Here is a 27,110-nt window from a genome sequence, read left to right on the forward strand (position 1 = left end):
TTAAATGTTTTACCCATCTCCCAATATGTGCCCTTCTTTGAGAGGCATTGGAAAACCTCCCTGGTCTTTGTGGTTGAATCTGTGTATAAAATGTACTGCATGACTGAGGGACCGTACAGACAATTAATTGTATGTGTGTGGGGTACAGAGATGAGGTAGTCATTCAAAAAAATCACATTAAAACACTATTATTGCAGAGTGAGTCTATGCAACTTGTTAAGCACATTTTTACTCCTGAACTTATTTAGGCTTGCCATAACAAAGGAGTTGATCACTTACTGAGTCAAGACATTTCAGCTTTTCATTTTTTATAAAATTTGTAAATATTTCTAAAAACATAATTCCACTTTTATATTATGGGGCATTGTGTGTAGGCCAGTGACACAAAAACATAATTTAATCAGTTTTAAATTCAGGCTGTGAATACTTCCTGTACACATGTACAGCTCCGTAGCTCTGTTTGCGTAGACTGTGAAATCACTGTGGACAGCGATGTATTGTCTTCCCACCCCTCACCCAATCTCCCAAATTAACCAGAGTGACACCTCCACCCTTGGAAGTCTCATCTTGTCTCCAAGCCCTTGCCCTCCAGGACCATCTTGATCTCTCTGGCATCCAGCGTCTCGTATTGCAGCAGGGCATTGGCTAGGTTCTGGTGTTCTTTGGCGTGAGACTTGAGGAGAGCCCTGGCCCGCTCGTACGAATCCTGGGGACCATACAAACCAGAGGAGTTAACACATGTAGGGATTGAGTGAATTTCTGAAAAGGGCTTGTATATATTACAGTGGAATTAGGGCTTACACACACACACACACACACACACAAATTGTGCCTGTTATTTCCCTAAACTGTGATACTCCGAATATGCTCAGTTAGAGAAAAGGGGAAGATTAAAAAATAAAAAAAACACAAGCCAAAGAGCACTGGGTCAGGGGCTTGGAAGGATGATGGAGGTGGAAACGTACCTTCAAAAGTTTCCTGACTTCGTGTTCGATGGCAGCCTGTGTCTCTGGGCTCTGCTTGGTTTGGTCAGTGTAGGTCATGACACCCAGCTACAACATAGGTGTGTGTGTGTGTGTGTGTGTGTGAGAGAGAGTGAGAACGGAGAGAGAGAATACAATATATATGTAGTGCTGCAAAATTGGGTGGTTGCCATTCATGCCAATAAAGCTAAATGAATTGAGAATCAGGGTTCAAAGTTCAACACTACATGCCCTGAAAGGTATACAGTAAAAACAGCAGGACTTTGCTGACGCTTTATTAGACATGACTTCATTTTGTCTCTCCCGACCATACGTCCAGCATCCATAACTTACCCTCTCACACATACCAAATCTGGTCACCATCATTTTTGCAATTCTGGTGGCAGCATCAAAGTCACTTGATGCACCTGAAAAAAAAAAAACAACAAGAAGTTGAACATGTTGTTTATATAGAATTTGTTTAGTCTTTAAAAAAATGAAGCACTTTTGGAAGATGATTAATGGGCTAAAAGATATCAACGTCTCAGTGAGATACAGCGCGGTGCTGGCAACACTAATGATGTGCGTTCGATTCCTGCATGGGCCACATAATACTGAAAATACGTGTCACTGATAATCTCCGCAATTCTGTAAGTCAGTTTGAATAACAGATAAATGATCATATCGTACCCTCAAAAACATAAATGCCCAACATTTAGAATGAATATTATACATCTGGATGATACCCCTTGAGACGCACCATCCTGTTTTGAGGAATATTCTTATAACACTACAGTACTGCACAAGGTGTATACTGTAATTCCTTAGTCAAATTACCCTCCTACACCCCCTTGCATACCAGTGGTGATGAACTCGTTGCCAAATATGATCTCCTCTGCCACACGGCCTCCCATGCTGACGTCTATCTGGGCCAGCAGCTGAGCACGCGTCTCGCTCCAGCGGTCATCAGCTGGGAGCATGGACACCTGGAAGACAGTGGGGGGGGGGGGGGAGAGTGAGGCCTGGCAGGAAATGGAACTAACCATTTCACTCATTTTTCATTATATCAAAATGAGGCCTTATGGTATTGGTATGCTCAGTGGAATGGATTCCTAAAAAACATGGAGGTACAGATAACCTACAGTTCCTTCAGAAAGTATTCATACCCCTCGACTTATTCCACATTTTGTTACGTTACAGGCAGCCTGCATTCAAACTTGATTAAATAGATCCCCCCCTCACACAATACCCCAAAATGACAAATTGAAAACATGTTTTTACAAATCTTGGCAAATTTATTGCAAATGAAATAAATATCTACATAAGTATTTACAAGACTTTGCCATGACACTCCAAATTGAGCTCATGTGCATCCAATTTCCTTTGATCATCCTTCAGATGACGCTACAACTTGATTGGATTCCACCTGCCAATTCAATTGTTAGGACATGATTTAGAAAGAAAAACACCTGTCTATATACACTGAGTGTACAAAATATTAAGAACACCTTCCTAATATTGAGTTGCACCCCATTTAGCCATCAGAACAGCCTCAATTCATCGAGGCATGGACTCTACAAGGTGTCGAAAGCATTCCACAGGGATGCTGGTCCTTGTTAACTCCAATACTTCCCACAGTTGTGTCAAGTTGGCTTGATGTCCTTTGGGTGGTGGACCATTCTTGATACACACTGGAAACTGTTGAGCGTGAAAAACCATGCAGCGTTGCAGTTCTTGACACACTCGAACCGGTGCGCCTGATACCTCGTTCAACGCCACTTAAATATTGTCTTCCTCAATCACCCTCTGAATGGCACACATACACAATCCATGTCAAGGCTTAAAAATTATTATTTAACCCGTCTCCTCCACTTTATCTACACTGAAGTGGACTTAACAGGTGACATTAATAAGGGATCATAGCTTCCACCTGGATTCACCTGGTTAGTCTGTCATGGAAATAGGTGTCCATAATGTTTAGTACACTCAGTGTAAGGTCCCACAGTTGACAGTGCATGTCAGAGCAGAAGCTATACCATGAAGTCCAAGGAACTGTCCGTAGATTGCCGAAATATAATTGTGATGAGGGAAGGGTATAAAACAATTTCTTGAGTGTTGAAAGTTTCCAAGAGCACTGTGGTCTCCATCATTGGGAAATTGAGAAAAAAAATATATGGAACTACCCAGACTCCGCCTACAACTGTCCGTCCGACCAAACTGAGCAGCCGGGCAAGAAGGACCTTGGTCAGGGAGGTGACCAAGAACCCAATGACCACTGACAGAACTACAGAGTTCCTTGGCTGAGATGGGAGAACCTGCTAGAAGAACAACAGTCTCTACGACACTTCATCAATCTGGATTTTATGGGAGAGTGGCCAGATAGAAGTCACTCCTGAGAAAAAGGCACTCCTGTGAAAAAGGCACATGACAGCACGCCTGGAGTTTGCAAAAAGTCACGTGAAAGACAGATCATAAGACAAAAGATTGTGGTCTGATGAGACAAAAATGTAAGTATTTGCCCTGAATGCAAAGCGTTATGTCTGGAGAAAACCAGGCACAGCTCATCACCCGTCTAACACCATCCCTACTGTGAAGCATGGTGGTGGCAGCATCATGCTACAGGGATGCTTTTTAGCACCAGGAACTGGGAGACTGGTAAGGATGGAGGGAACAATGAATGAAGCCAAATACAGGTAAATCATTGATGAGAACCTGCTTCAGAGTGCAAACGACCGTAGACTGGGGTGAAGATTTACATTTCAACAGGACAATGACCCCAAGCATACAGCCAAAGCAATGCTGGAATGGCTTCAGAACAAGAATGTGAAAGTCCTTGAGTGACCCAGCCAAAGTCCAGACTTGAATCCCATTGAAAATCTGTGGAAAGACTTGAAGATTGCTGTTCACCACCACTCCCCATCTAACTTAACAGAGCTTGAGAAAAATCTGCAAGCTGTATTCACCAAAGGTGCTTCTACAAAGTATTGATTCAGTGGTGTGAATACTTATGTAAATGAGATATTTTTAGTTTTTAGTTTGTCATTATGGGGTATTGTGTGCAGATGGTTGAGAAAAATATAAAAATGTAATAAATTTTTAATTTAGGCTGTAACATAACAAAATGTGGTATAAGAATCTCAAATAAAATGTTAAAAACTTAGGGCAAAAATGTAATCGGGTTTTCAAGCTTTTGGGGTGTTTTCAACAATGATGTATATAAACCCTGGATGGCTTTATACACATCTTGGTCCTTGGTTATAAAAAACATTTCAGAAGCTAAAGAAATGCATTTATTAATGTCTAAATTCATTCTGACACATTTATTCTATTACAGCTTAATGTATACTTTTAAATTATATTATGTTAACTAAACAAACAACATTTAAATTATAATTCTTAAAAAAAAAAAAAAAAATCCTGAAAGTATTCAAAGCCTCTCAATGGCCAATACATAGATAGATTGCTGATGATAAGGTTTTACACATCATTGATTTTCAAGCTACTGTGGCAGGTAAATGCAGCCAAGAGATGTCAATGTTTCAAATAGGCCTAGCTTGTGCATCACTAGCTAACAACAACAACAAAAAATAAGATAGCTATCTTGATTCTTCTTACAAGTATGTACTACTAAAGTAAAAACGCATTGGATTGGTGTAAACATGGGGGAGAGAGTTTCCTCCAACCATATTTTTTGCACCAGTCTCTGCGCTATTCTTTTTAAATCCAAGTCACAACAGCCTGTTGGGATTGAGGGAAAACGATGAGGTGAGAGGATGGGAGATGTGTGAGAGTGTGTGTCTATAATAACCTCAGTGCACAGGACACGGTGTAAACGGTACAGTGAAATGCTACTGGTTGTACCCTTCCCTACCCATGTTGTTTTCTATAGATTTGTCCCCATTTCCATTCCTACTTACATGACCCAGCGTAGGTCCTCTGGGCATGATGGTGGCCTTGTTGATGGGCATGGCATCCTTGGTGTAGTACGCCACGATAGCGTGGCCAGACTCGTGGTACGCCGTGATCTCCTTGTTCTTTTTGTCTATCTCCACACTCCTCCTCTCTGGGCCTGTGAGAGAAGAGTTGATTTCCAAAACCTGCTCAAAGATCCCCGAATTCCAAATAAACTCCTAACCCCGACGTCAGGGATTATCAACTAGATTCAGCAGCGTGACGGTTTTTTCTTGAGTGGATTAACGGTGGGCCAGAACATAATTAAAAATAAACTGCAAATTGACGGCAAAGAAGGCCAAACAGATATAATATTTGACTAAAACATAATCATTTCAAACCTTACTTACATTTGTATAGGATCACGTGTCTCTCTATAATGCGTGGGAATACTTGGGAGATGATTTCCTGTTGTTTTTACAGTCTTTTATGGCCCCCCCCCAAAAGAAAATACTATATTTTTTACATGCATATATTTTTTGCTCAGAAAACTTGGGAGGGATTTTTTTGTTTGAATGAGAGCGGTCAGAGAGCCTGTGGCATTCAGCACTGGCATTTTATTGTCTATAAGTAGAAATTATGTTTCCCCTCAGGAGAGGCATTTCCTTGCGTCTCGGTTTATGCAGCATTTGTTCTGTATCTTATGCATGCTAGCTTGTTTCAAGTCAGATTTTTTGTTGTTGAAATGTCTCTTTGGAACTCCACCCATATTAAATATTTGATCGGTTTGATAGTTTCACTAGTTTCTACCTGGACTCCGAACTCCACCCACACGATAGTACTTGCCGAGTTACTTACCCAGGCTTTCGAACTACTGTGAGAAGTCTGGGTATATGAGGCTCAGGTATAAGCAATATGGTGGCAATTCCACTTGCCCTATCAGAGCGCAAGATGGGTGTAAGCAATAGGGTGGTAGCCCATCTAATCCTCTCGGATCTAAACAAGTGGCTAGGAGGTTGGGGCTGGGGCATGATTTGTGATACAGGGGTATATATCTATTTCGTCCCCATTCCTACAGCAGAGCTCACCCATGAGGATCTTGTCCTTGGCGAACTCCAGCTCTTTGAGGGTCACCATGTCTTTGCCGTCCACCGCCGCCTTCAGAGCCGCTTGGTTGACCAGGTTCTCCAGGTCGGCCCCGGAGAAGCCCACTGTTCCCCTGGCGATGATCCCAGCCTCCACATCTGCATGAGGAAACCAGGTCGTTAGCAGGAATAGGTACAGCTAAGCTAGGTCAACTATGGTGTGTCTTACTAGCATGTTCTTCTCTTTTAGTATGTAGCCATAGACTATTAGCATGCAGCGATTAGCATGTTACCACTGCAGATTCTCATATAGCCATTGTCTACAAGTATGCAGCCATTAGCATGTAGCTATTAGCATGTATCCATTAGCAAGTAGCCATAGTCTATTACCATACAGCCATTAGCATGTTGCCACTGTAGATTCTCATATAGCCATAGTTTATTTGCAAGTTCCAATTAGCATTTAGCCCAGCAGATTCAATTGTGTGAAGCTATTGCTCATCAGCAATAGACTCAAGCTATGACCAACATAGGTCACACATGTATGTTGCTCACGTACCAGGGTCTACTTTAATCTTCCTAAGGTACCAGTTGAGGATCTCTGTGCGCCCCTTCACATCTGGCTTGGGGACGGTGACCTGCATGTCGAAACGTCCCGGTCGAATCAGAGCGCTAGGGAGGGAGCGACAGAGCTTCACTGACTTTAGGTTTGTTTTAACATGGCAAGTCAATATGTACTCACGTCAACTAATGAAACCCTGTACAAAAAAATAAAAAACATTTCATTGAGCAACATTATGAGATGAATAAAGCTTAACATACTTATCCAAAGCCTCAGGGAAGTTTGTCGCTCCAATGATAATGACCCCTTCGTTTGGTTTGAACCTGCGGGCGACAATTGTGACACGTTCAGGGAAGTCGGTGTATCCATCCTACTGGGGGAAAAAAACTGATTGAGTCAACGTTGTTTCCACATCATAAAAATATATATTTATGCGTTGAAGTTGAATCAATGTGGAAAACTGATTGGATTTGCATAAAGTCAACAGGAATTCTGGGATTTTTTTCTCCCAACATTTAACCTAAATCCAATGACTGTGATATTTGTTGTTGCACTAGACGTTGAAATGACATCTGTGCCCAGTGGGATGTCACGTTTCTCCACACAGAAAGTAGGGTCGTGCAAAAAAAACAACAAAAAAACAGTGTTGTTGTTGGACAATCTCACGTAGATCCTCCATTTGGCTTTGTTTTATACAATGTTTCCCCTCATTGAACACAACCCAGAAGAACCCGTTGGAAACATACCCGTCCATTTCAGCCAGTAGCTGGTTGATGGTCTGTCTGGAGTAGGGGTGCATGGGAGACTCGATCCTCTTCCCTCCGACGCTGTCCAACTCGTCAATAAAGATTACGCACGGCGCGTTTGCTTTGGCTTCCTCTGCAGATGTAATGTATAGAGAGGGTGGGTTGAAGTCTAGGGCTGGGGTCTCAGATATACAGTTGATAAATTCTGACAATACGATCGTTGCAACCAGGTTTGGGTTAAAAAAAGACAGTGAAAAGTACAATATTAGGTACAGGGTTGGAAGCCAGGAATAAGGGGAGACTTGAAGAGGAGATGGGACTCACTGAAGAGGTTCCTGATGCGACTGGCTCCAACCCCCACAAACATCTCATCAAACTCAGAGCCAGAGGCATAATAAAATGGGACGTTGGCTTCTCCAGCCACGGCTCTGGCCAACAGAGTCTTCCCAGTACCAGGAGGGCCAACCAGCAAGATCCCTACACACACACACACACACACACAAGAACAACTGTAATAGGTTAATATACAGTAATACAATATTCACCTAACAAAGTAGACAGTTTATGAATATTGACTCTAAAATATTAGATTGAAATCCAATGAGGAAGTAAATAATAACAACATATGTAACTAACTGTAAGAAATAGCCAATTAAAGTGGCAACAAAGTTAATGGCACCATTTTCATCTTCCATCAGGGGAAGATTGTGTTCCTGTCTAAACAACTTCTTGAATTCAGAATTGTTCAGTCAGTCTACACCTGGGTTATGTTCATTAGGGCACAGAAACGTTAATATTTTTAGCGTTTTGCAACAGAAAACAAAAATGATCGTTTCTTACTGGACAAATCCACGTAGTCCTTCTTGTTCCAGTCAGTTGTTTTGTTCTATTTGGTGCCTAATGAACACAACCCTGATCAACTAAAGGCCATTAAAGAGCTTGACGGTCTACTGCACCTCTCGGCAGTTTCCCTCCGAGGACGGTGAACTTCTCTGGGCTCCGGAGGAACTCCACCACCTCCTGCAACTCATTCTTGGCCTCCTCCACCCCTTTGACGTGCTCAAACGTCACATTCTTCATGTGGACAGGGTCCACCGCTGAGTCCAGGCCTGATGTGGTTCGGAATCGTACTGTCCAGAACGGTTAGATTAAGGTTCGAAATCACACAGCTCGGATGCAAAAGCGTTCTTAGCTATGGTTAGATTTATTTTAGTTTGGCAACAAATCACTGTCTTTTAGAAGCATTTGGTAAACAAAAAACCCCCACAATATTATTACCAAGTTATCTTGATTACTCATCAAACTTGCTGAACATGCTTTTTATGTGTAAATTCTGAATGCATCTGCAAAGAGTTAAAGGCTCAATCTGGGATGCTGTTCAACTGTCATTTGAATGAATGAATGAATGAATGAATTACATAGGCTACCCATTAACTCTTATAAAGAATATTACTTTAAACAGACAATATACAGCTTCAAAAACTGTCACTCATGGACTGTATGAATTTAACATGGGTTACGTTTCTCCTGACCCAACCCTCTGCAGCGAGGAGTGCAGTTTGACTAAAATGCAAGCTACAGATTGTGGCTTTAAAAAGTACACACTAAGCTGCATGCTAGAGCGAGGGACTTCAAGCTTGATTAGAGAGATGGACAAAATGAAAAGGAGCCTTTACCCGATAGGAAGGGGGTCTTGGAGAGGCCGTAGAGTCCCAGGAGCAGCAGGACTAGCAGGACCAGCCTCGTCCTCCTCAGAGAGTCTGCAGAGAAGATGGGAGTTCCAATCCACTTTCATTCAATAGGGAGAAAAAAAATGAAAGGCGGGCATGCATCTCTTGTTGCAGTGAGCCTTCAGGGCCTGCAAGCTGAAACCGTGGTCATTTAATGCTCACTGCAAGGAGAGTAGAGCTGGTGACTTTCATTTTTATGGAAGATAAAACGTACACCTAGGTAATGTTTAGTAGGCATTAGAAACATGAGACAATGTTGTGAAACGAAGGAGGTACTACCTGAGCTGTTCCATTAAGAACACCCGTTATGGTTTTCCGTTTCAAACCGTTTAGCCATGTGTCTTACTGAGCATGACCCTGGTCTTGTAGTGTAGTGTTGTATAGTGTATACTTGCCTTGTGTGCGCTGTGTCAGAGCTTGGGATTTCAGGAAGCCCTCAGCAAACCCGGTCTTGAAAGAATCTTGCTGCCCATCGGGAATATTCTTGTTCTTCATAAGCTTGTCCAAGGTTTCCACCTCCATCCCCTTATCACGCGTCAGGAGGCCCTGCATGAGACAACAGTCACATATGTTTACAATGCAACCAGGGGCATGTTAAGTAGGAAAGCATCTGGGAGATAACGTTCGTCTTTGTCAAATAAGATATAAAAATACGCTCCCCCCCACCCCCCGTTGTAAAACGGTTTCAAAAATGTTTCTATGGTGTGGTCTAATGAACAAGACCCAGGTACTATCTCCGGAGGATGACAGAGTACAGACAAACCGGGGGTCTCACCTTCATAAAGGAGGGTGTAAAGCCATCTGATTCCATGGGATGCTCAAAGCCTGCCTGCAGTCGCTTGTGTTTCCCTAGAGTTTTAAAGCCTCTGTTCTGGATCCACACTGGAAACAAGGACCCATACTGAATGTTCAACACGTATAAAATCAAAGCCACGCATTTCTAAGTAGAAAGATGTTTGGTAAATAGGAATGCACTTTAGGTGTTCATGATCGCACTCAAATACGGGTGAGTGATTGTCAAAACAGCAGACAAACACCAACACCCTGCCCTCCATTTCATTGAATGAACTCTTCCTCTAAAATAGACCAATAGCAACGGTGGAATAGACTCCCATTCAAAATGTCTGTCACAAGCATATGCCACTGTTGACATTGACTTGCATTTGCAGGCGAAATGCGCTGGGATTTTTGCTGGATATTTATTAGTCACTTAATTACAAAATAATAGAATAAAATTATCTTTGATTACCTGGCCAATAGCGGAGCTCTGTACAAACGGCCTGAAGAGGGGAAGGGATCTGTTTGCAGAAAACAGGGTAAGAGGTGCCCATTTTACCACCAGAGAACCCTACAAAGACAATGGAAGGAGAGTTGGATATGCATATTCAACCTAATGGTCTTCCCTTCAAACATTCTTGCTCTTAGGATTTAATTAGTGATTCTGTGTCTCAAAAATCAACTCGTTCATAGAAATACTTATTTCCCTCATTAAAATGCAAATCAATTTATAACATTTTTTGACATGCGTTATTCTGGATTTTTTTTTCTTGTTGTTCTGTCTCTCACTGTTCAAATAAACCTACCATTAAAATTATAGACTGATCATTTCTTTGTCAGTGGGCAAATGTACAAAATCAGCAGGGGATCAAATACTTTTCCCCCCTCACTGTAGAATCACCACTTTATTTTAAGAATGTGAAATGTCAGAATAATAGTAGAGAGAATGATTTATTTCAGCTTTTATTTCTTTATTTTTTATCACATTCCCAGTGGGTCAGAAGTTTACATACACTCAATTAGTACTTGGAAGCATTGCCTTTAAATTGTTCAACTTGGGGCAGACGTTTCAGTTAGCCTTCCACAAGCTTCCCACAAGAAGTGGGGTGAATTTGTGCCCATTTCTCCTGACAAAGCTGGTTTAACTGAGTCAGGTTTGTAGGCCTCCTTCCTCGCACACACTTTTTCAGTTCTGCCCACAGATTTTCTATAGGATTGAGGTCAGGGCTTTGTGATGGCCACTCCAATACCTTGACTTTGTTGTCCTTAAGTTATTTTGCCACAACTTTGGAAGTATGCTTGGGGTCATTGTCCATTTGGAAGACCAATTTGCGACCAAGCTTTAACTTCCTGACTGATGTCGTGAGATGTTGCTTCAATATATCCACATAATTTTCCTCCCTCATGATGCCATCTATTTTGTGAAGTGCACCAGTCCCTCCTGCAGCAAAGCACCCCCACAACATGATGCTGCCACCCCCGTGCTTCACGGTTGGGATGGTGTTCTTCAGCTTGCAAGCGTCCTCCTTTTTCCTCCAAACATAATGATGGTGATTATGGCCAAACAGTTCTATTTTTGTTTCATCAGACTAAAGGACATTTCTCCAAAAAGTACGATCTTTGTCCCCATGTGCAGTTGCAAACTGTAGTCTAGCTTTTTTATGGCGGGTTTGGAGCAGTGGCTTCTTCCTTGCTGAGAGGCCTTTCAGGTTATATAGATATAGGACGAATTTTCCTGTGGATATAGATACTTTTGTACCCATTTCCTCCAGCATCTTCACAAGGTCCTTTGCTGTTGTTCTGGGATTGATTTGCACTTTTCGCACCAAAGTACGTTCATCTCTAGGAGACAGAACGCGTCTCCTTCCTGAGCGGAATGACAGCTGCGTGGTCCCATGGTGTTTATACTTGCGTACTATTGCTTGTACAGATGAACGTGGTACCTTCAGGCGTTTGGAAATTGCTCCCAAGGATGAACCAGACTTGGAGGTCTACAATTTTTTTTTCTGAGGTCTTGGCTGATTTCTTTTGATTTTTCCATGATGTCAAGCAGAGGCACTGAGTCTGAAGGTAGGCCTTGAAATACATCCACAGGTACACCTCCAATTGACTCAAATTATGTCAATTAGCCTATCAGAAGCTTCTAAACCCATGACATAATTTTCTGGAATTTTCCAAGCTGTTTACAGGCACAGTCAACTTAGTGTATGTAAACTTCTGACTTACTGGAATTGTGATACAGTGAATTATAAGTGAAATAATGTCTGTAAACAATTGTTGGAAAAATTACTTGTGTCATGCACAAAGTAGATGTACTAACCGACTTGCCAAACTATAGTTTGTAAACAATACATTTGTGGAGTGGTTGAAAAACTAGATTTAATGAGTCCAACCTAAGTGTATATAAACTTCCGACTTCAACTGTAGACGTGTCCTTCACCTCACCATGCTTGTTGTGGAAGAAGGAATGTGAGGAGAGGTGAGAGGTCCTCCATGCCTGTTGGCTGGGGCTGGATGAGGACAGCGCCCCCTGTTGACTCAGACGTGGTAACATAGCGCTTACTAGCTCGTCCAGCTGCCCCATGCCCAGGTCAGACAGGCCCAGGTCCCTCAGGCTCCACGTGGGCTACAAATCAAATGTTATTCGTCACATGCTTCATAAACAACAAGTGCAGACTAACAGTGAAATGCTTACTTATGAGTCTTTTCCAACAATGTAGAGAGATTTTTTTTGAAATAATAGAAAAATAATAACAAGGAATAAATCCACCTGATAACTTGGCTACACACACACACAGGATACTGGTATATATAAAGTGTATATATATATATATTTTTTTTTTTATGTGTGTGTGTGTGTGTGTGTGTGTGTGTGTGTGTGTGTGTGTGTGTGTGTGTGTGTGTGTGTGTGTGTGTGTGTGTGTGTGTGTGTGTGTATATATATATATATATATATATACACATACATACACACACACACACACACACACACACACAATAATCACGGCAGGTAGCCTAGTGGTTAGAGCATTGGACTAGTAACCGAAAGGTTGCAAGATCGAATCCTCAAGCTGACAAGGTAAAAATCTGTCGTTCTGCCCCTGGACAAGGCAGTTAAACCCACTGTTCCTAGGCCGTCATTGAAAATAAGAATTTGTTCTTAACTGACCTGCCTAGTTAAATAAAATAAAAAATAGGTAAAATATTTTTTTTTCATCAAAGTACAGGTACACACACGGAACACACTTTAAAATGCTTTATTTCAATCCACAAATTATATTACATTTGAAAAGGATTCAAACATTTCAAAGGTTACAGACACAGTGCATTCGAACCCCTTGATATTTAACACATTTTGTTACAGCGTTATTCTAAAATGGATTAAATTGTTTTTTTTCTCCCTCATCAATCTACACACAATACCCCATAATGACAAAGCAAAAACAGGTTTAGAAATTTTAGCAAATTTACTACAAATAAAAAAACACTGAAATATCACATCTATGTAAGTATTCAGACCCTTCACTCAGTACCTTGTTAAAGCACCTTTGGCAGTGATTACAGCCTCAAGTCTTCTTGGGTATGACGCTACAAGCTTGGCACACCTGTATTTGGGGAGTTTCCTTCGCCCAAGTTTGAGCGCTCTGGAGCAGGTTTGCATCAAGGATTTTTGTACTTTGCTCCATTCATCTTTCCCTCGATCATGATTGTCTCCCAGTCCCTGCCGCTGAAAAACATCCCCACAGCATGATGCTGCCACCATCAAGCTTCACCGTAGGGATGGTGCCAGGCTTCCTCCAGATATGACGCTTGGCATTCAGGCCAAAGAGTTCAATCTTGGTTTCATCAGACCAGAGAATCTTGTTTCTCATCGTCAGAGTCTTAAGGTGCCTTTTGGCAAACTCCAAGAGGGCTGTCATGTGCCTTTTACTGAGGTGTGGCTTCCGTCTGGTCACTCTACCATAAAGGCCTGATTGTGGAGATGGGAGAACCTTCCAGAAAGACAACCAACTCTGCAGCACTCCAGCAGAGGAACTCTAGAGCTCTGTCAGAGTGCCCATCAGGTTCTTGATCACCTCCCTGACCAAGGCCCTTCTCCCCCAATTGCTCAGTTTGGCCGGCCGGCCAGCCAGTTCTTGGAAGAGTCTTGGTGGTTCCAAATTGCTTCCATTTCAGAATGATGGCGGTCACTGTGTTCTTGGGGACCTTCAATGCTGCAGAAATGTTGGCGTACCCTTCCCCAGATCTGTGCCTCGACACAATCCTGTCTTGGAGCACTACGGAAAATTCCTTTGACCTCATGGCTTGGTTTTTGCTCTGACATGCACTGTGAACTGTGGGACTTTATATAGACAGGTGTGTGCCTTTCCAAATCATGTCCAATCAATTGAACTGGACTCCTGGTTGACTCGGAGTTGTAGAAAAAAACTCAAGAATGCACCTGAGCTCAATTTCGAGTGTCATAGCAAAGGGTCTGAATACTTATGTAAATAAGATGTATTTTTATTTTTATTTGTAATAAATTAGCAAAAATGTCTAAAAACCTGCTTCGATTCATCATTCTGGGGTATTATGTGTCGATTAAGGAAAAATAATACATTATCAATTTTAGAATAAGGCTGTAACGTAACAAAATGTGGAAAAGTCTGAATCCTTTCCGAAAGCACTGTATATGGCCACTTATGGATACAGAAATCCCCTTGTTTTCCATATAGCTAGGCTGCCCATGACAGCTGGACAGAACAGTATTGCCAGCTGCTTTGCAGATCTGCAAGCTGTAGGCCATGTGCACATGTGTTTACCTCTGTGCTCTGCAAGTCCTGTTCCGAGGCATGCTCTCTATGCTGAGGTTTAGCAGCGGCACTGCTGCTGCCCACTGCGGTCTTCAGGTATTGGAGGGCATTGATCAGGTGACTCAAGGGGACAGTGACCTGCCAGGCAACACACAACAGGAAGACATCAGCTCAAACACGCTAATTGCTGTTTAGTATGAAACTACAAGACCAATTTAAAACTGTGTCCCACAACACACAGTCATGCACAATGTGGGACTCTCCCAAAGTATCTTATTATAGGAAAGTAAGGAAACAAGTAAGGATGGAAGTAAGGAAGGAAAAAAGGAAGGAGAACTAAGGACATATAGCTTACATATTAGGTTGAATAAGCAGAAAGCATAGACAAGTTATTTATGAACATATGTTTTTTTAAATTATGGTCAGTGGTGTAAAGTACTTAAGTAAAAATAGTTTAAAGTACTACTTAAGTCGCAGATTTGGAATCTGTACTTTACTATTTATATTGTTGACAACTATTACTTCACTACATTCCTAAAGAAAATAAATGTATTTTTACTCCATACATTTTCCCTGACACCCAAAAGTACTTGTTACATTTTGAAGGCTTAGGAGGACAGGAATATGGTCTAATTCACACACTTATCAAGAGAACATCCCTGGTCATCCCTACTGCCTCTGATCTGGCGGACTCACTAAACACAAATGCTTCATTTGTAAATTAAAGTCAAAGTGTTAGAATGTGCCCTAGACTATCCGTAAATTAAAAAAATGAAAATGGTGCCTTCTTGTTTGCTTCATAATGAATTTGAAATGTATACTTTTACTTTTTATACTAAAGTATATTTAAAACCAAATAATTTTAGACTTTTCTCAAGTGGTATTTTTCTGGGTGACATTCACTTGAGTCATTTTCTATTAAGGTATCATTACTTTTACTCAAGTATGACAATTGGATACTTTTTCCATCAGTGATTATGATATATATATATATATACACACACACACATCTCATAGAAAGTAATAATAACCCCTTTTGTCTGTGGTAGAATCGGAAATGAAGAAAAAAATATATATATAATTTGCACTTAGTTCAATGAACCTTGGATGGACCGGAAGCGGTTGCAAATTCAAATACGGTTGTAAAGATTTTTTTAAGCTATTCCCCCCCCCCCCTCAGACGTGGTAGCTAACAACAACGACAGAGAACCATTTCTAGAGCTTCATGTGGTGAAACGAAGGATTTCCTCAAGGTAATGTATGAATGCCGTGTATTTTTACTCAACTAACGTTAGCAATCAAGGACCTAAATAAAAGGTTAACATTAAAAAAAACAAATAGCAATCAAGGAGCTAATGTAACTAGCTAACGTAGTCAGCTAGCATAAATTGATTATCCAACCTGGTTACAGCTAGCGTTACTACCATACACTTTTGTGTAACCTATAATTCTGGCGGCACTGTTGATGTTAAACACGCTACGAGCTGGCTAGCCTGCTAATGGCGGTCACAAATGTTTTCCCTTGCTAGCTAACGTTAGCTGCTCGCTAACATCAGTAGCGTTAACGTTGGAGAAACTTGGCTTTAGCAAACCGGGCTTATGCATACGCCTTTTCTCATCCTACTGCTTTGTTGCTTGTGGAATACGTGTGTTGTGTGGGTAGAATAACACAATGTGGACATTTTTATTTTAAACGTTCAAATGTCATAATTAACATCAACGTGGTGTAACGTTAGCTACCTTGCTAATGTTCAGAGTGCGAATTACATCGTGCCATTCGGGGTCTTATGGGTGTAATAATAAAGACGTCAACAATAAAAAAAATTAAATAAATAAATAATTAAAACAAAACACAACCAGTCGTCTTGTTTGTCAAACAAAACACTAAGTAAACTAACTGCATGTTCGTCCACTCATAACCCCAGCATCAAATCAGTGCATTGCATGTATATTCGCGCCATTTCATATGAATAGAAAGACATCTGTTTACAAAACAGAAAGAAGTGTGCCTAATGACATTCGGCGATTGCCATTGATTATGCTCATATTGATTAAGTCTACGTCAATGGATGAGTTTTGCTTACAAATGTTACTTTTGCTTACAGACTTTACTTTTGTTACTTGTAAAGTCGGGCGACCTGAATTGGGGCTGAAACTGTCCCGGGAAAACAGGATGGTCACCATAACACACACGGTCAATTTATTAGACTAGATTACAAATGGGTATTACCATGAACTTCAAATATGCCAACTGGTAGCAAGTGATGTAGTGGTTAAACTTTTTTAGTTTTTTTTGTGGGTAACAATTTTCCTTCTAAACTGTAACCAAACATTTCTGTAAAAAAAAACAAAAAAAAACGATAAAGCCTTGTTCCTATTTACTTATTTTATTAATCTCGGGCTGTTTACGGTAGCGAACTGTTGCCATTTTGAAACATTTCATGTGTCTGAAGGTACAAATCAGGTGCACTATAGGCCTACCGCTGGCCAAACGGATGGCTCAGATGAGTGGCTGCAGTAACGTAGATATGCTGTTTGAGTGAGTTTAATGTTCATACTCAGCACTGTCAACATTGTATTCAACACTTTTATAAGCCATAAATTGCGTTCTTCCCATTTCCACTTAGCGCTACAACAAGCAGTAATGAATGAGTAGTAAAGTGTATTTATAGGCTTCCGTTATTATTAGCGGCTAGGGTGTTTTTTAATAGAGAATATACATTTAACTTTCTTGGTTCATAGGGAGTAACAACATGAATTTGTGCATGAGGCAGACATAATGCTGTGCGACTCGAGTTTCGCCATCATCTGGAAGATGTGTCCTTTTTGGTAAGGGAGAGCGGAAGGATGTTGAGGTGAACACTCAGTCTGCTGCAGGCACCATCGGCCCATTTTAAAATAAAAAGCTAATTTATTTAAAAAGGTATGTTCGCTCAGCTGTGCTTCACGAGTAATACAACAATGGATCTATTACTGGTGTGATCCTGTAGTCTACTTAAAATGTTACAAAATGGCCTGAACAACAGGGCAATTCAAGCAAAGCCAATATGCTGTGATAATGTATTGGGTCTATAGCTTACTGCACAAACCTCATTGATAGTATTATTTTTAATTGGTTAATGTTGCGTGGGCTTACATTAAGTAATGTTTAAAAAATAATAATAATCTGGGGTAGATCTCGGCTTGCATTTTGACTCTGATCTTAACTCAAAGGTCGGTGACCACTATTCTAGAGTTTTCCCCTGTTAACTCAACGGTCGAAATCAACGCAATATTAGCCACTTTCAATGCAACAGACAAAACAAACTATGCAAGAGATGTTTTTGTAGGCAGAACATACGGAGTATGATTCTATTGCATTGATATGCACGACTCAGCCCGTACTCTACACAGACTGGTACGGCACAAACAACCAGAGCTGCAGTAGACCTATATGCAAATAAACTAGAGGTCGACCGATTAAACGGCATGGCCGATTAATTAGGGCCGATTTGAAGCTTTCGCAATGTAACAGCAATATTTAGACTTATGGATGCCACCCGTTAAATATGGAACGCTTCCGTATTTCACTGAAAGAATAAACGTTTTGTTTTCTTAATGATAGGTTATTAATATGGTCAAATCCGGAAACTAAGGCTCGTATTTTTGATAGAGCAGTCTGACTGAGCGGTGGTAGGCAGCAGCAGGCTCGTAAGCATGAATTCAAACAGCACTTTTACTGCGTTTGCCAGCAGCTCTTCGCAATGCGCTGTTTATGACTTCAAGCCTATTCACTCCAGAGATTAGGCTGGCAATACTAAAGTACCTATTAGAACATCCAATAGTCAAAAGGTATATGAAATACAAATGGTATAGAGAGAAATAGTCCTATAATAACTACAACCTAAAACTTACCTGGGAATATTGAAGACTCATGTTAAAAGGAACCACCAACTTTCATATGTTCTCATGTTCTGAGCAAGGAACTTAAACGTTAGCTTTTTTACATGGCACATATTGCACTTACTTTCTTCAACACTTTGTTTTTGCATTATTTAAACCAAATTGAACATGTTTCATTATTTATTTGAGACTAAATTGATTTTATTGATGTATTATATTAAGTTAAAATAAGTTCATTGTTCATTCAGTATTGTTGTAATTGTCATTAATTACATATCGGCCGATTAATCAGTATCGGCTTTTTTTGGTCCTCCAATAAATTGGTATCGGCGTTAATCATAAATTGGTCAACCTCTAAAATAGACCATAGCCGTATATGGATCTGTGCCATTTGCATTGCACTGGACTGAGTTTACAGCATGAGCGGTCGTGAGTAGATGCACTTGTTTTGAGATCAAAGCGAGATCTGCATGTAGCCATGTGTGCACATTTTGTTCATATCCTTTGCTAGTTGAGTTATTAGCCCAGTTAACGATCATTTGTAGTCAGCAATAGGGAGTGATCGCGTCGTACAAGTGCACAAAACCTATACATTAAGATATCTTTGAAAAGCGAGTCAGATAAAGAGCTTTTTTGTTGTCTTAAAAGGGGCAGTGTCAGATTGAGACATGCTTGAATAAGCTAAGTAGCCAATAGGCAGAGGGTAGCATAATTTGTCTAATTCTCTAATAATGGTATAGGAATACTAATGCATTTTATTTTGTAAAGTGGTTTCTTGCATCTTAACATTTTCAGTCACCTCCTTGTCTGAAGGACAAGTGGGTAAATGTCAAGCCCTGCATGTTTTTTTTCCGTCCTCATTTCAGTCATGTAATGTAGGCCTCATTGAACACCACACATTGGCTGCTACTGTAGGCTGAATGATAAATAGCTGTTCTATGTTAATGTTATGGGATGTATTTTTCTCCATTGTTTTTGATGGTAGGCCTACATTATGATCAAATAGCCACAGTAGCTTACTTGGCCACTGTTAGTTGTAACTTAACGCGGGTACAACCTCAGTTGTTCACAGTAAAATGCGCACAATTTTCAATGTTCAGGTTTGCTCTCAGCAGATCCGAAATTTGCTCAGTGCCGGAAAAAGTGAGGGAACATTGGTGGGTAAACTGAATACCGATCGTGGTGGGGGAAAAAGTAACGCTCCCTATACTTTCAATGCATTTTTCTGAAAAAGGGTGGGTAAATGGAGTTTACCCTCCACTAGTCCTACACCACTGCCGGTAGCCTACCCTCAGACTAGGCAATTTTACACAAACAGGTAGTCTACATTCAATATAAATAGGCACAGTTGAATAAAAAACATGTTTACACCCTAGTTCATAAGTTGTCAATTCATTCATTGAATGCTACCTTTCTTTCCTTACATTAATGAGGGTTATGTCATTATTAAGCATTAAAACCCTGTACAAATTCTGGATCTTGGAGATCTCAGAAAGTGCACTATAAGTGTAACTATACCTATGTAACATTTCATCATGGGCGCACAAATCCAAAATAATGAAGGCCTATGCCATTGCAAAATCGAATGGTTCTAACGGAAAGAGTCAACTATAGGCCTACTGTCATATACTTGTGGAATGGATTGGATGAGCGTTGGAGTCTAGTTGTCTAAATATCTACTTCTGAACACTAATATCCATGGCGCACCTGAAAAACAAAGCAATGAGCGCTCTAAACAGCTGACTGACAAAAGCAAACAATGATGAATCAATGGATTAATCTAATGCATTGGAATAAAACTTTTTTAAAATCAAGGACGCATGGCAAACAAATGGCAAATTAGGAAGTACAAAGGAAAATCTACGCATTTTTAAAAGGAGCTTCAGCACCGAGTGGACAGTCCCTCTTTCTAGCCAGCGATAGAATTCTACAGTACCATTCATGGACAGGAAGACTTTGTGCAGCCACGTAGATATAAATGGTTTAAACCAGGTTGTTTTCATTTGGAAGCTTTTTTTCCCCCCTCTCCATATTTATAACTAAAACATTTACCACTGCATTTTAAACAAATAGAATGGTTAAAATTAGCATTATTTAGAGCCCCCTCAAGTTTGACTTTTGTTGCATTCAGGGGAGCTGAGCCCACTCTGAACATTACACCTTATAGTCCAAAGACCTTACATGTTCTGTTTAGAGGCGAATTAGCTCTGGCAGCCAAAACAACCAAATACTCCCATCTAAACGGGAATTGATTCTCAATTGCGGTACGGTTCTAGAAACAAAGCCCTCTACTTTCATATCACAAAATAACAAACAAATGCTAAATATACTTACTTAACACAGTTGCAGCCAACATTTTTCAGTGACAACACGTTTGTGGCATCAGTCTTCCATTTACACACAGGTGTTCGGAGACATAGATAGCCAATTAGCACAGGTACATGTCTGTCTGTTTTCTGCAAACAAGCTCTGTAACATGGAAATATGGCCGTGTGGGAACCCTAACCCTATAAAAAGTGTAGTTAGTTATTTAACCTATGGTTGGGTCGGCCTTTACCACAAACCGTATCAGTAAACCAACTTAATGATATCTGATTTCAAATCACTGACCTTATTGCTGTCCTAATAGAATTGCATGGAATCAAAAGAGAGAAAAAAAACTCTTTGGGCAGATTTGTCTTTAATTTCAGGGCAATTTACATATATATATATTTTTTTTATAAGTAACCATGTCAATGTCTTTCACAGTGGCTTGCACCTGAAGATCACAGGTCCATCGGAGAATGGCCCTGAACCAGGATGAAATAATAGAAGGAATGGAGATTCAAATGGAAGTGGAAGAAGACGCAACCAATTCTGAAGTGCAGGTAGATGTTGTTGGCAGTGAAGAGGAGTCAGATAAAGCCTTGTCCAATAGTAACCTCGCAACACCTAAAAGGGGAAGGGGTAGGCCACCCAAAAATGGATCAGTCTCCAAGTCAGATAAATCCTTGTCTAATGGTAACCCCTCAATACCTAAGAGGGGAAGGGGTAGGCCGTCCAAAAATGGATCAGTCTCCAAGTCAGATAATGCCTTGTCTAATGGTAACCCCTCAACACCTAAGAGGGGAAGGCCTAAAGGACCCATCTCCAAGTTAGGTGTTACGGGGCTAGCACCTAAGAGAGGTAGGCCTAAAGGATCAGTGTTTATGAAAACCAAGATGCTGAAGGTGATAAGCCTCGGGGCGGCTTGCCTACCCCGAAAACCAGTTGACCCCTCCCCAAAGAAGCGTGGCCGGCCCAGTAAAGTTGAATCGATAAGGAAGATCCTAACACCCGAGGTGGAGGATAGAAAGAAACTGGAAAGCCAACTAAGGCCACTCGGAAGGCCGCGTATCTATCCACGCAAGGATTCTCCAGTCACTGAACCTAGGGGAAGAGGTCGCCCACGCAAGACGGAGGATGCCACCAAGCCCCTTATCTATGATGTTCCCCCAAGGAAAAGGGGCCGTCCCCCTGGTGCAGCAAACAAAGTTAAGAGGGAGGCAGAGCAGGATAAGGCCAACAGTGAACCTCCAGTCAAACGCTCCTTCCACTCCAAAGAAAAAAGCGAGGAAGCAGGATTTCCACCAGTAGAAGAAAGTGATCAGGAAGATGAAACGGGGAGGGTGGATCAAGAAAGTGAAAAGTGGAAGGTGGAATATAGAGAAGACCCCAAGAAGCCAGTTACCCCCAGTGACCCCACTAGCTTTCTCTGGGCTAGCCACATAACACCTAAGAGAGGTAGGCCCAAAGGATCCGTTTCCAAGTTAGGGGCTAGCCACATAACACCTAAGAGAGGTAGGCCCAACGGATCCGTTTCCAAGTTAGGGGCTAGCCCCACAACACCTAACAGAGGTAGGCCTAAAGGATCGGTCTCCAAGTTACTGGGTAGTCCCATAACACCTAACAGAGGTAGGCCTAAAGGATCGGTCTCAAAGTTACTGGGTAGCCCCATAACACCTAACAGAGGTAGGCCTAAAGGATCGGTCTCCAAGTTACTGGGTAGTCCCATAACACCTAACAGAGGTAGGCCTAAAGGATCGGTCTCCAAGTTACTGGGTAGCCCCATAACACCTAACAGGGGTAGGCCTAAAGGATCAGTCTCCAAGTTAGGGGCTAGCCCCACAACACCTAACAGGGGTAGGCCTAAAGGATCAGTCTCCAAGTTAGGGGCTAGCCCCACAACACCTAACAGAGGTAGGCCTAAAGGATCGGTCTCCAAGTTAGGGGCTAGCCCCACAACACCTAAGAGAGGTAGGCCGAAAGGATCCGTGTTTACGCAACCCAAGATGCTGAAGGTGATGGGCAAGCCGCCGCGAGAAGTGGTTGACTCCCTTAATAAGCATGGCCGGCCCAGTATAGTTCAATTGAAAAGGGGTAGGCCAAAGAAGATACTAACATCAGATGAGGAAGAAGAGCTAAAGAAACTGGAAAGCCAACCAACACCATGCGGAACGCTGCGTATCTATCCCTGCGATGATCCTCCAGTCACTGAGCCCAGGGGAAGAGGTCGCCCACGCAAGCCTGAGGCTGCCACCAAGTCCCCCATCTATGATGTTCCCCCACGGAAAAGGGGCCGTCCCCCTGGTGCAGCAAACAAAGTTAAGAGGGAGGCAGAGCAGGATAAGGCCAACAGTGAACCTCCAGTCAAACGCTCCTTCCACTCCAAAGAAAAAAGCGAGGAAGCAGGATTTCCACCAGTAGAAGAAAGTGATCAGGAAGATGAAACGGGGAGGGTGGATCAAGAAAGTGAAAAGTGGAAGGTGGAATATAGAGAAGACCCCAAGAAGCCAGTTACCCCCAGTGACCCCACTAGCTTTCTCTGGGCTAGCCACATAACACCTAAGAGAGGTAGGCCCAACGGATCCGTTTCCAAGTTAGGGGCTAGCCCCACAACACCTAACAGAGGTAGGCCTAAAGGATCGGTCTCCAAGTTACTGGGTAGTCCCATAACACCTAACAGAGGTAGGCCTAAAGGATCGGTCTCCAAGTTAGGGGCTAGCCCCATAACACCTAACAGAGGTAGGCCTAAAGGATCGGTCTCAAAGTTACTGGGTAGCCCCATAACACCTAACAGGGGTAGGCCTAAAGGATCGGTCTCCAAGTTACTGGGTAGTCCCATAACACCTAACAGAGGTAGGCCTAAAGGATCGGTCTCAAAGTTACTGGGTAGCCCCATAACACCTAACAGAGGTAGGCCTAAAGGATCGGTCTCCAAGTTAGGGGCTAGCCCCATAACACCTAACAGAGGTAGGCCTAAAGGATCGGTCTCCAAGTTAGGGGCTAGCCCCACAACACCTAACAGAGGTAGGCCTAAAGGATCAGTGTTTACACAACCCAAGATGCTGAAGGTGATAAGGAAGCCGCTGCGTGGCCGACCCCGAAAAGTGGTTGCCCCCTCCCCTAATAAGCATGGCCGGCCCAGTAAAGTTGAATCGATAAGGAAGATCCTAACACCCAAGGGGGAAGAGTATAGAAAGCAGGAAAGCCAACCAAGGCGGCCCCCCGGAAGGCCGCGTATCTATACACGCGATGATCCTCCAGTCGCTGAACCTAGGGGAAGAGGCCGCCCACGCAAGATGGAGGATGGAACCAAGCCCCTCATTTATGATGGTTCCCCACGGAAAAGGGGCCGTCCCCCTGGTGCAGCAAACAAAGTTAAGAGGGAGGCAGAGCAGGATAAGGCCAACGGTGAACCTCCAGTCAAACGCTCCTTCCACTCCAAAGAAAAAACAGAGGAAGCAGGATTTCCACCAGTGGAAGAAAGTGATGAAGAAAATGAAACGGGGAGGGTGGATGAAGAAAATGAAACGGGGAGGGTGGATGAAGAAAATGAAACCGGGAAGAATATAGAGAAGTCACCAAGAAGCCAGTTACCGCCAGTGACTGTAATAGCTTTATCGGTGCCATAAGCAGGATGATGTTTGGCGACAGCCCAGCCAGCGACAGTACCCCTTTATCTAGTTTGTAAAAATGTGTGTGCCAGTATAGCCTAATTTTTGATAGAAAACTACATGATCAGATGAGGGTGGCCTATTCGGGTGATCACTGTCATGAACATACACAGAAAAAATATATAAAACGCAGCATGTACAGTGTCGCTCCCATGTTTGATGAGCTGAAATAAAAGATACCAGACATTTTAAATACGCACAAAAAGCAACTCAAGTTGTGCAAAAGGTGTTTACATTCCTGTTAGTGAGCATTTCTCCTTTGCTAAGAAATCCATCCACCAGACAGGTGTGCCATATCAAGAAGCTGATTAAACAGCATGATCATTACACAGGTGCACCTTGTGTGACCGGACATAAAAGGTTACTAAAATGTGCGGTTTTGTCACACAAGTTGAGTGTGCAATTGGCATGTTGACTGCAGTAATGTTCACCAGAGCTATTGCCACAATTTCATTTTATCGATGGTAATTTGAATGCACAGAGATAGTGACAACATCCTGAGGCCCATTGTCGTGCCATTTATCTGCCGCCGTCCCCTCATGTTTCAGCATGAAATTGCACAGCCCCAAGTCGCAAAGAACTGTACACAATTCCTGGAAGCTGTAAATGTACCAGTTATTCCATGGCCGGCATACTCACCAGACATGTCACCCATTGAGCACATTTGGAATCTTGGATCAACAGCGTGTTCCAGGTCCCACCAATATCCAGCAACTTCACACAGCCATTGAAGAGGAGTGGGACAACATTCCACAGGCCACAATCAACAACCTGATCAACTCTATACGAAGGAGATGTCACGCTGCATGAGGAAAATACTAACTGGTTCCAAGCCACACCCCCTGCTTTTTTTTTTTTTTGGTATCTGACCAATTCCTATCTGATCTATTCCTAGTCATGTGAAATCCATAGATAAAAAGGTCTAATTCATTTATTTCAATTGACTAATTTCCTTATATGAACTGTACCTCATGTTGCATTTTTGTTCAGTGTAGATATTGCATTCACCTTTTTATGGGGTTAAATGGTTATTGTTATCTGGACTGTGCAACTTTCAATTCAACATCCCTAAAAATGTAGCCATTAAGACATACAGATATTCACTTCTGTGCGGGTTTTGTTCACCAATATTATCCTTGTAGTTTTTTTAAAATCAACATTACTCAGATCTTTAGGATTTAGACTACTGTACTTTGTTGGCTGTCAGTCCTGATAAGTACATTTTGATTGTACCTGGGCCTGGTTTCCCAAAAGCATCTTAAGGCCAAGTTCATAGTTAGAGTCATAGGATCCTATGGTTCTCATGAACGTAGCCTTAAAATGCTTTTGGGAAACTGGGCCCAGAGGAGTAACATTTCAAACGGGGCAGCTTGTGTGAGATTTTTCTAGGTTAGTCTCAATTGAGTCTTCACATTTTAGTCAACATTTTCTATAATCATGTTATGTAAAATGTCAGATCTATTACATTTGATGGTTTTTAAATCTCAATAAAAAGCAAAAAGGTCCATTCTTCTGTTCTTATTCAGTACATGGCTTTCGAGTGTATCAAACATGTTTGGAAATCAGATTGTGGTCAGTTGGCTAATATCAGCTCATCCAGCTGCCCCTGGAGCTGTGTATGAGTAAAATACTTTGCTCAAGGGCACACCGGCAGGAGACGGTACCTGTGATTGGACACCAGCAGCCCACTAGGTGACAGTCTGTCTACTCATGAGGATCAAAACAGAACAGACTACGCAGGTGCCACAAAACCAACAGCTGTCTAGTTACATTATTTCACAAATCAGTCAAGTTTAGCCAGCTAGCTATAGCCTCCCCTTACATCACTGCTGCACTAAAATAAAGGCTCTTGGGATACTATTCTGCACACCCCTGACTGCCTCTCCATCATGATCCATGTCGGGTCCAGACCCTGACCTCGTTGCAATGTAGCAAGCTGTCCACCTGACATTCCGTAATAGTAGCATAAACTAGCTAGCTACATTTCAGGAATTTCTTCTCAGTTGTGAAGTAACGTTAGCCAGCAGTTGGCTTGACGTAACGTTAAACTAGCTAATTTAGCTGTGAGAATTAGCTAGATTGCAGCAACTACCCAAGGAGACCAGAAACCCTGGGTAACATTAGTGCCACACTAACTGACGCAGTTTTTAACATCGAGATTTGTGCAGTCAGCAGCAGTAACACACATTAGCTAGATAACGTTAACTCATCTAGCTAACAACGGCCGTGGGCAGGTTAAAGTATATTTTAAAACCTTTTGAAATGTACAAGATATCCCTCAAACTGCACAATAACTATATTTTGGGGTCAACAGCACTACCCAACGTTACATAGACTTCACTACTTGCCCAGAAAGGATTGACAGCTAGCTAGTTACTGTAACGTTAACAGGTAAACAACACTAAGCTACTGTTAATGGCTAGCTAGCTGACACGTTAAAGTAAGCTAGCTAGTTAGCTACTTTTTTCTTCTTTTTGTTTTACCTGTGGTTGGACTGTTGTTGACAAGGAAAACATTCCCAATATCGCTCTCTAGACAGGCCAGCAATGTGTTTAGAGGTTCCTTTCCGATATGCCCTTGTTTCTCGTTCCTTCACTGAAACTGCTGTCCAGTGTGCGGTCCAGCCATCCACTCAGTTTGCTCGTGAAGTTCGCGAAATGGAAAGCGGCTAATTATAAAGGTCAACCGGATATTTTACATTGACAAC

General features: G+C 41.9%; 2 protein-coding genes across 5 annotated transcripts; one reads left to right on the forward strand and one right to left on the reverse strand.

Annotated features, from left to right (window-relative positions):
• Window positions 1-379: 379 nt before the first annotated feature.
• Window positions 380-27,110, reverse strand: LOC115170134 (ATP-dependent zinc metalloprotease YME1L1). Of its 4 annotated transcripts, none has more exons than XM_029726453.1 (18): window positions 26,887-27,108; window positions 14,556-14,684; window positions 12,199-12,379; window positions 10,226-10,324; window positions 9,752-9,858; window positions 9,372-9,522; window positions 8,923-9,006; window positions 8,203-8,355; window positions 7,571-7,723; window positions 7,247-7,379; window positions 6,761-6,823; window positions 6,498-6,610; window positions 5,942-6,097; window positions 4,880-5,031; window positions 1,822-1,948; window positions 1,317-1,390; window positions 966-1,052; window positions 380-706 (listed from the first exon to the last, which is right to left on the reverse strand). In XM_029726453.1, the coding sequence occupies exons 1-18, from the start codon at window positions 26,917-26,919 to the stop codon at window positions 563-565; spliced, it is 2,139 nt and encodes a 712-aa protein (XP_029582313.1). In that variant the 5' UTR covers window positions 26,920-27,108; the 3' UTR covers window positions 380-562. The 4 variants fall into 4 exon arrangements, with proteins under 4 accessions (XP_029582313.1, XP_029582312.1, XP_029582315.1 ...); XM_029726452.1 differs by having other exon boundaries at window positions 8,203-8,376; window positions 26,887-27,107; XM_029726455.1 differs by lacking the exon at window positions 6,498-6,610 and having other exon boundaries at window positions 6,761-6,870; window positions 8,203-8,376; window positions 26,887-27,110.
• On the forward strand, window positions 15,685-25,910 carry LOC115170133 (serine/arginine repetitive matrix protein 2). Its single transcript, XM_029726451.1, has 2 exons — window positions 15,685-15,799; window positions 21,177-25,910. The coding sequence occupies exon 2, from the start codon at window positions 21,212-21,214 to the stop codon at window positions 24,359-24,361; it is 3,150 nt and encodes a 1,049-aa protein (XP_029582311.1). The 5' UTR covers window positions 15,685-15,799; window positions 21,177-21,211; the 3' UTR covers window positions 24,362-25,910.

The sequence above is a fragment of the Salmo trutta genome, chromosome 31 (genome assembly GCF_901001165.1).
Source record: "Salmo trutta chromosome 31, fSalTru1.1, whole genome shotgun sequence".
Taxonomy (NCBI): Eukaryota; Metazoa; Chordata; class Actinopteri; order Salmoniformes; family Salmonidae; genus Salmo; species Salmo trutta.

Bases quoted from the DNA above. Each gene is read 5' to 3' on its own strand.
- LOC115170133 (XM_029726451.1), top strand. From the start codon at position 21,212: ATGGCCCTGAACCAGGATGAAATAATAGAAGGAATGGAGATTCAAATG.
- LOC115170134 (XM_029726452.1), bottom strand. From the start codon at position 26,919: ATGTTTTCCTTGTCAACAACAGTCCAACCACAG. The intron at 7,724-8,202 runs GTGCAGTAGACC...GTGTGTGTGTAG, and splicing joins CGGAGGGAAACTGCCGAGAG to GGATCTTGCTGGTTGGCCCT. The intron at 7,380-7,570 runs GTGAGTCCCATC...TTACATCTGCAG, and splicing joins TCGCATCAGGAACCTCTTCA to AGGAAGCCAAAGCAAACGCG.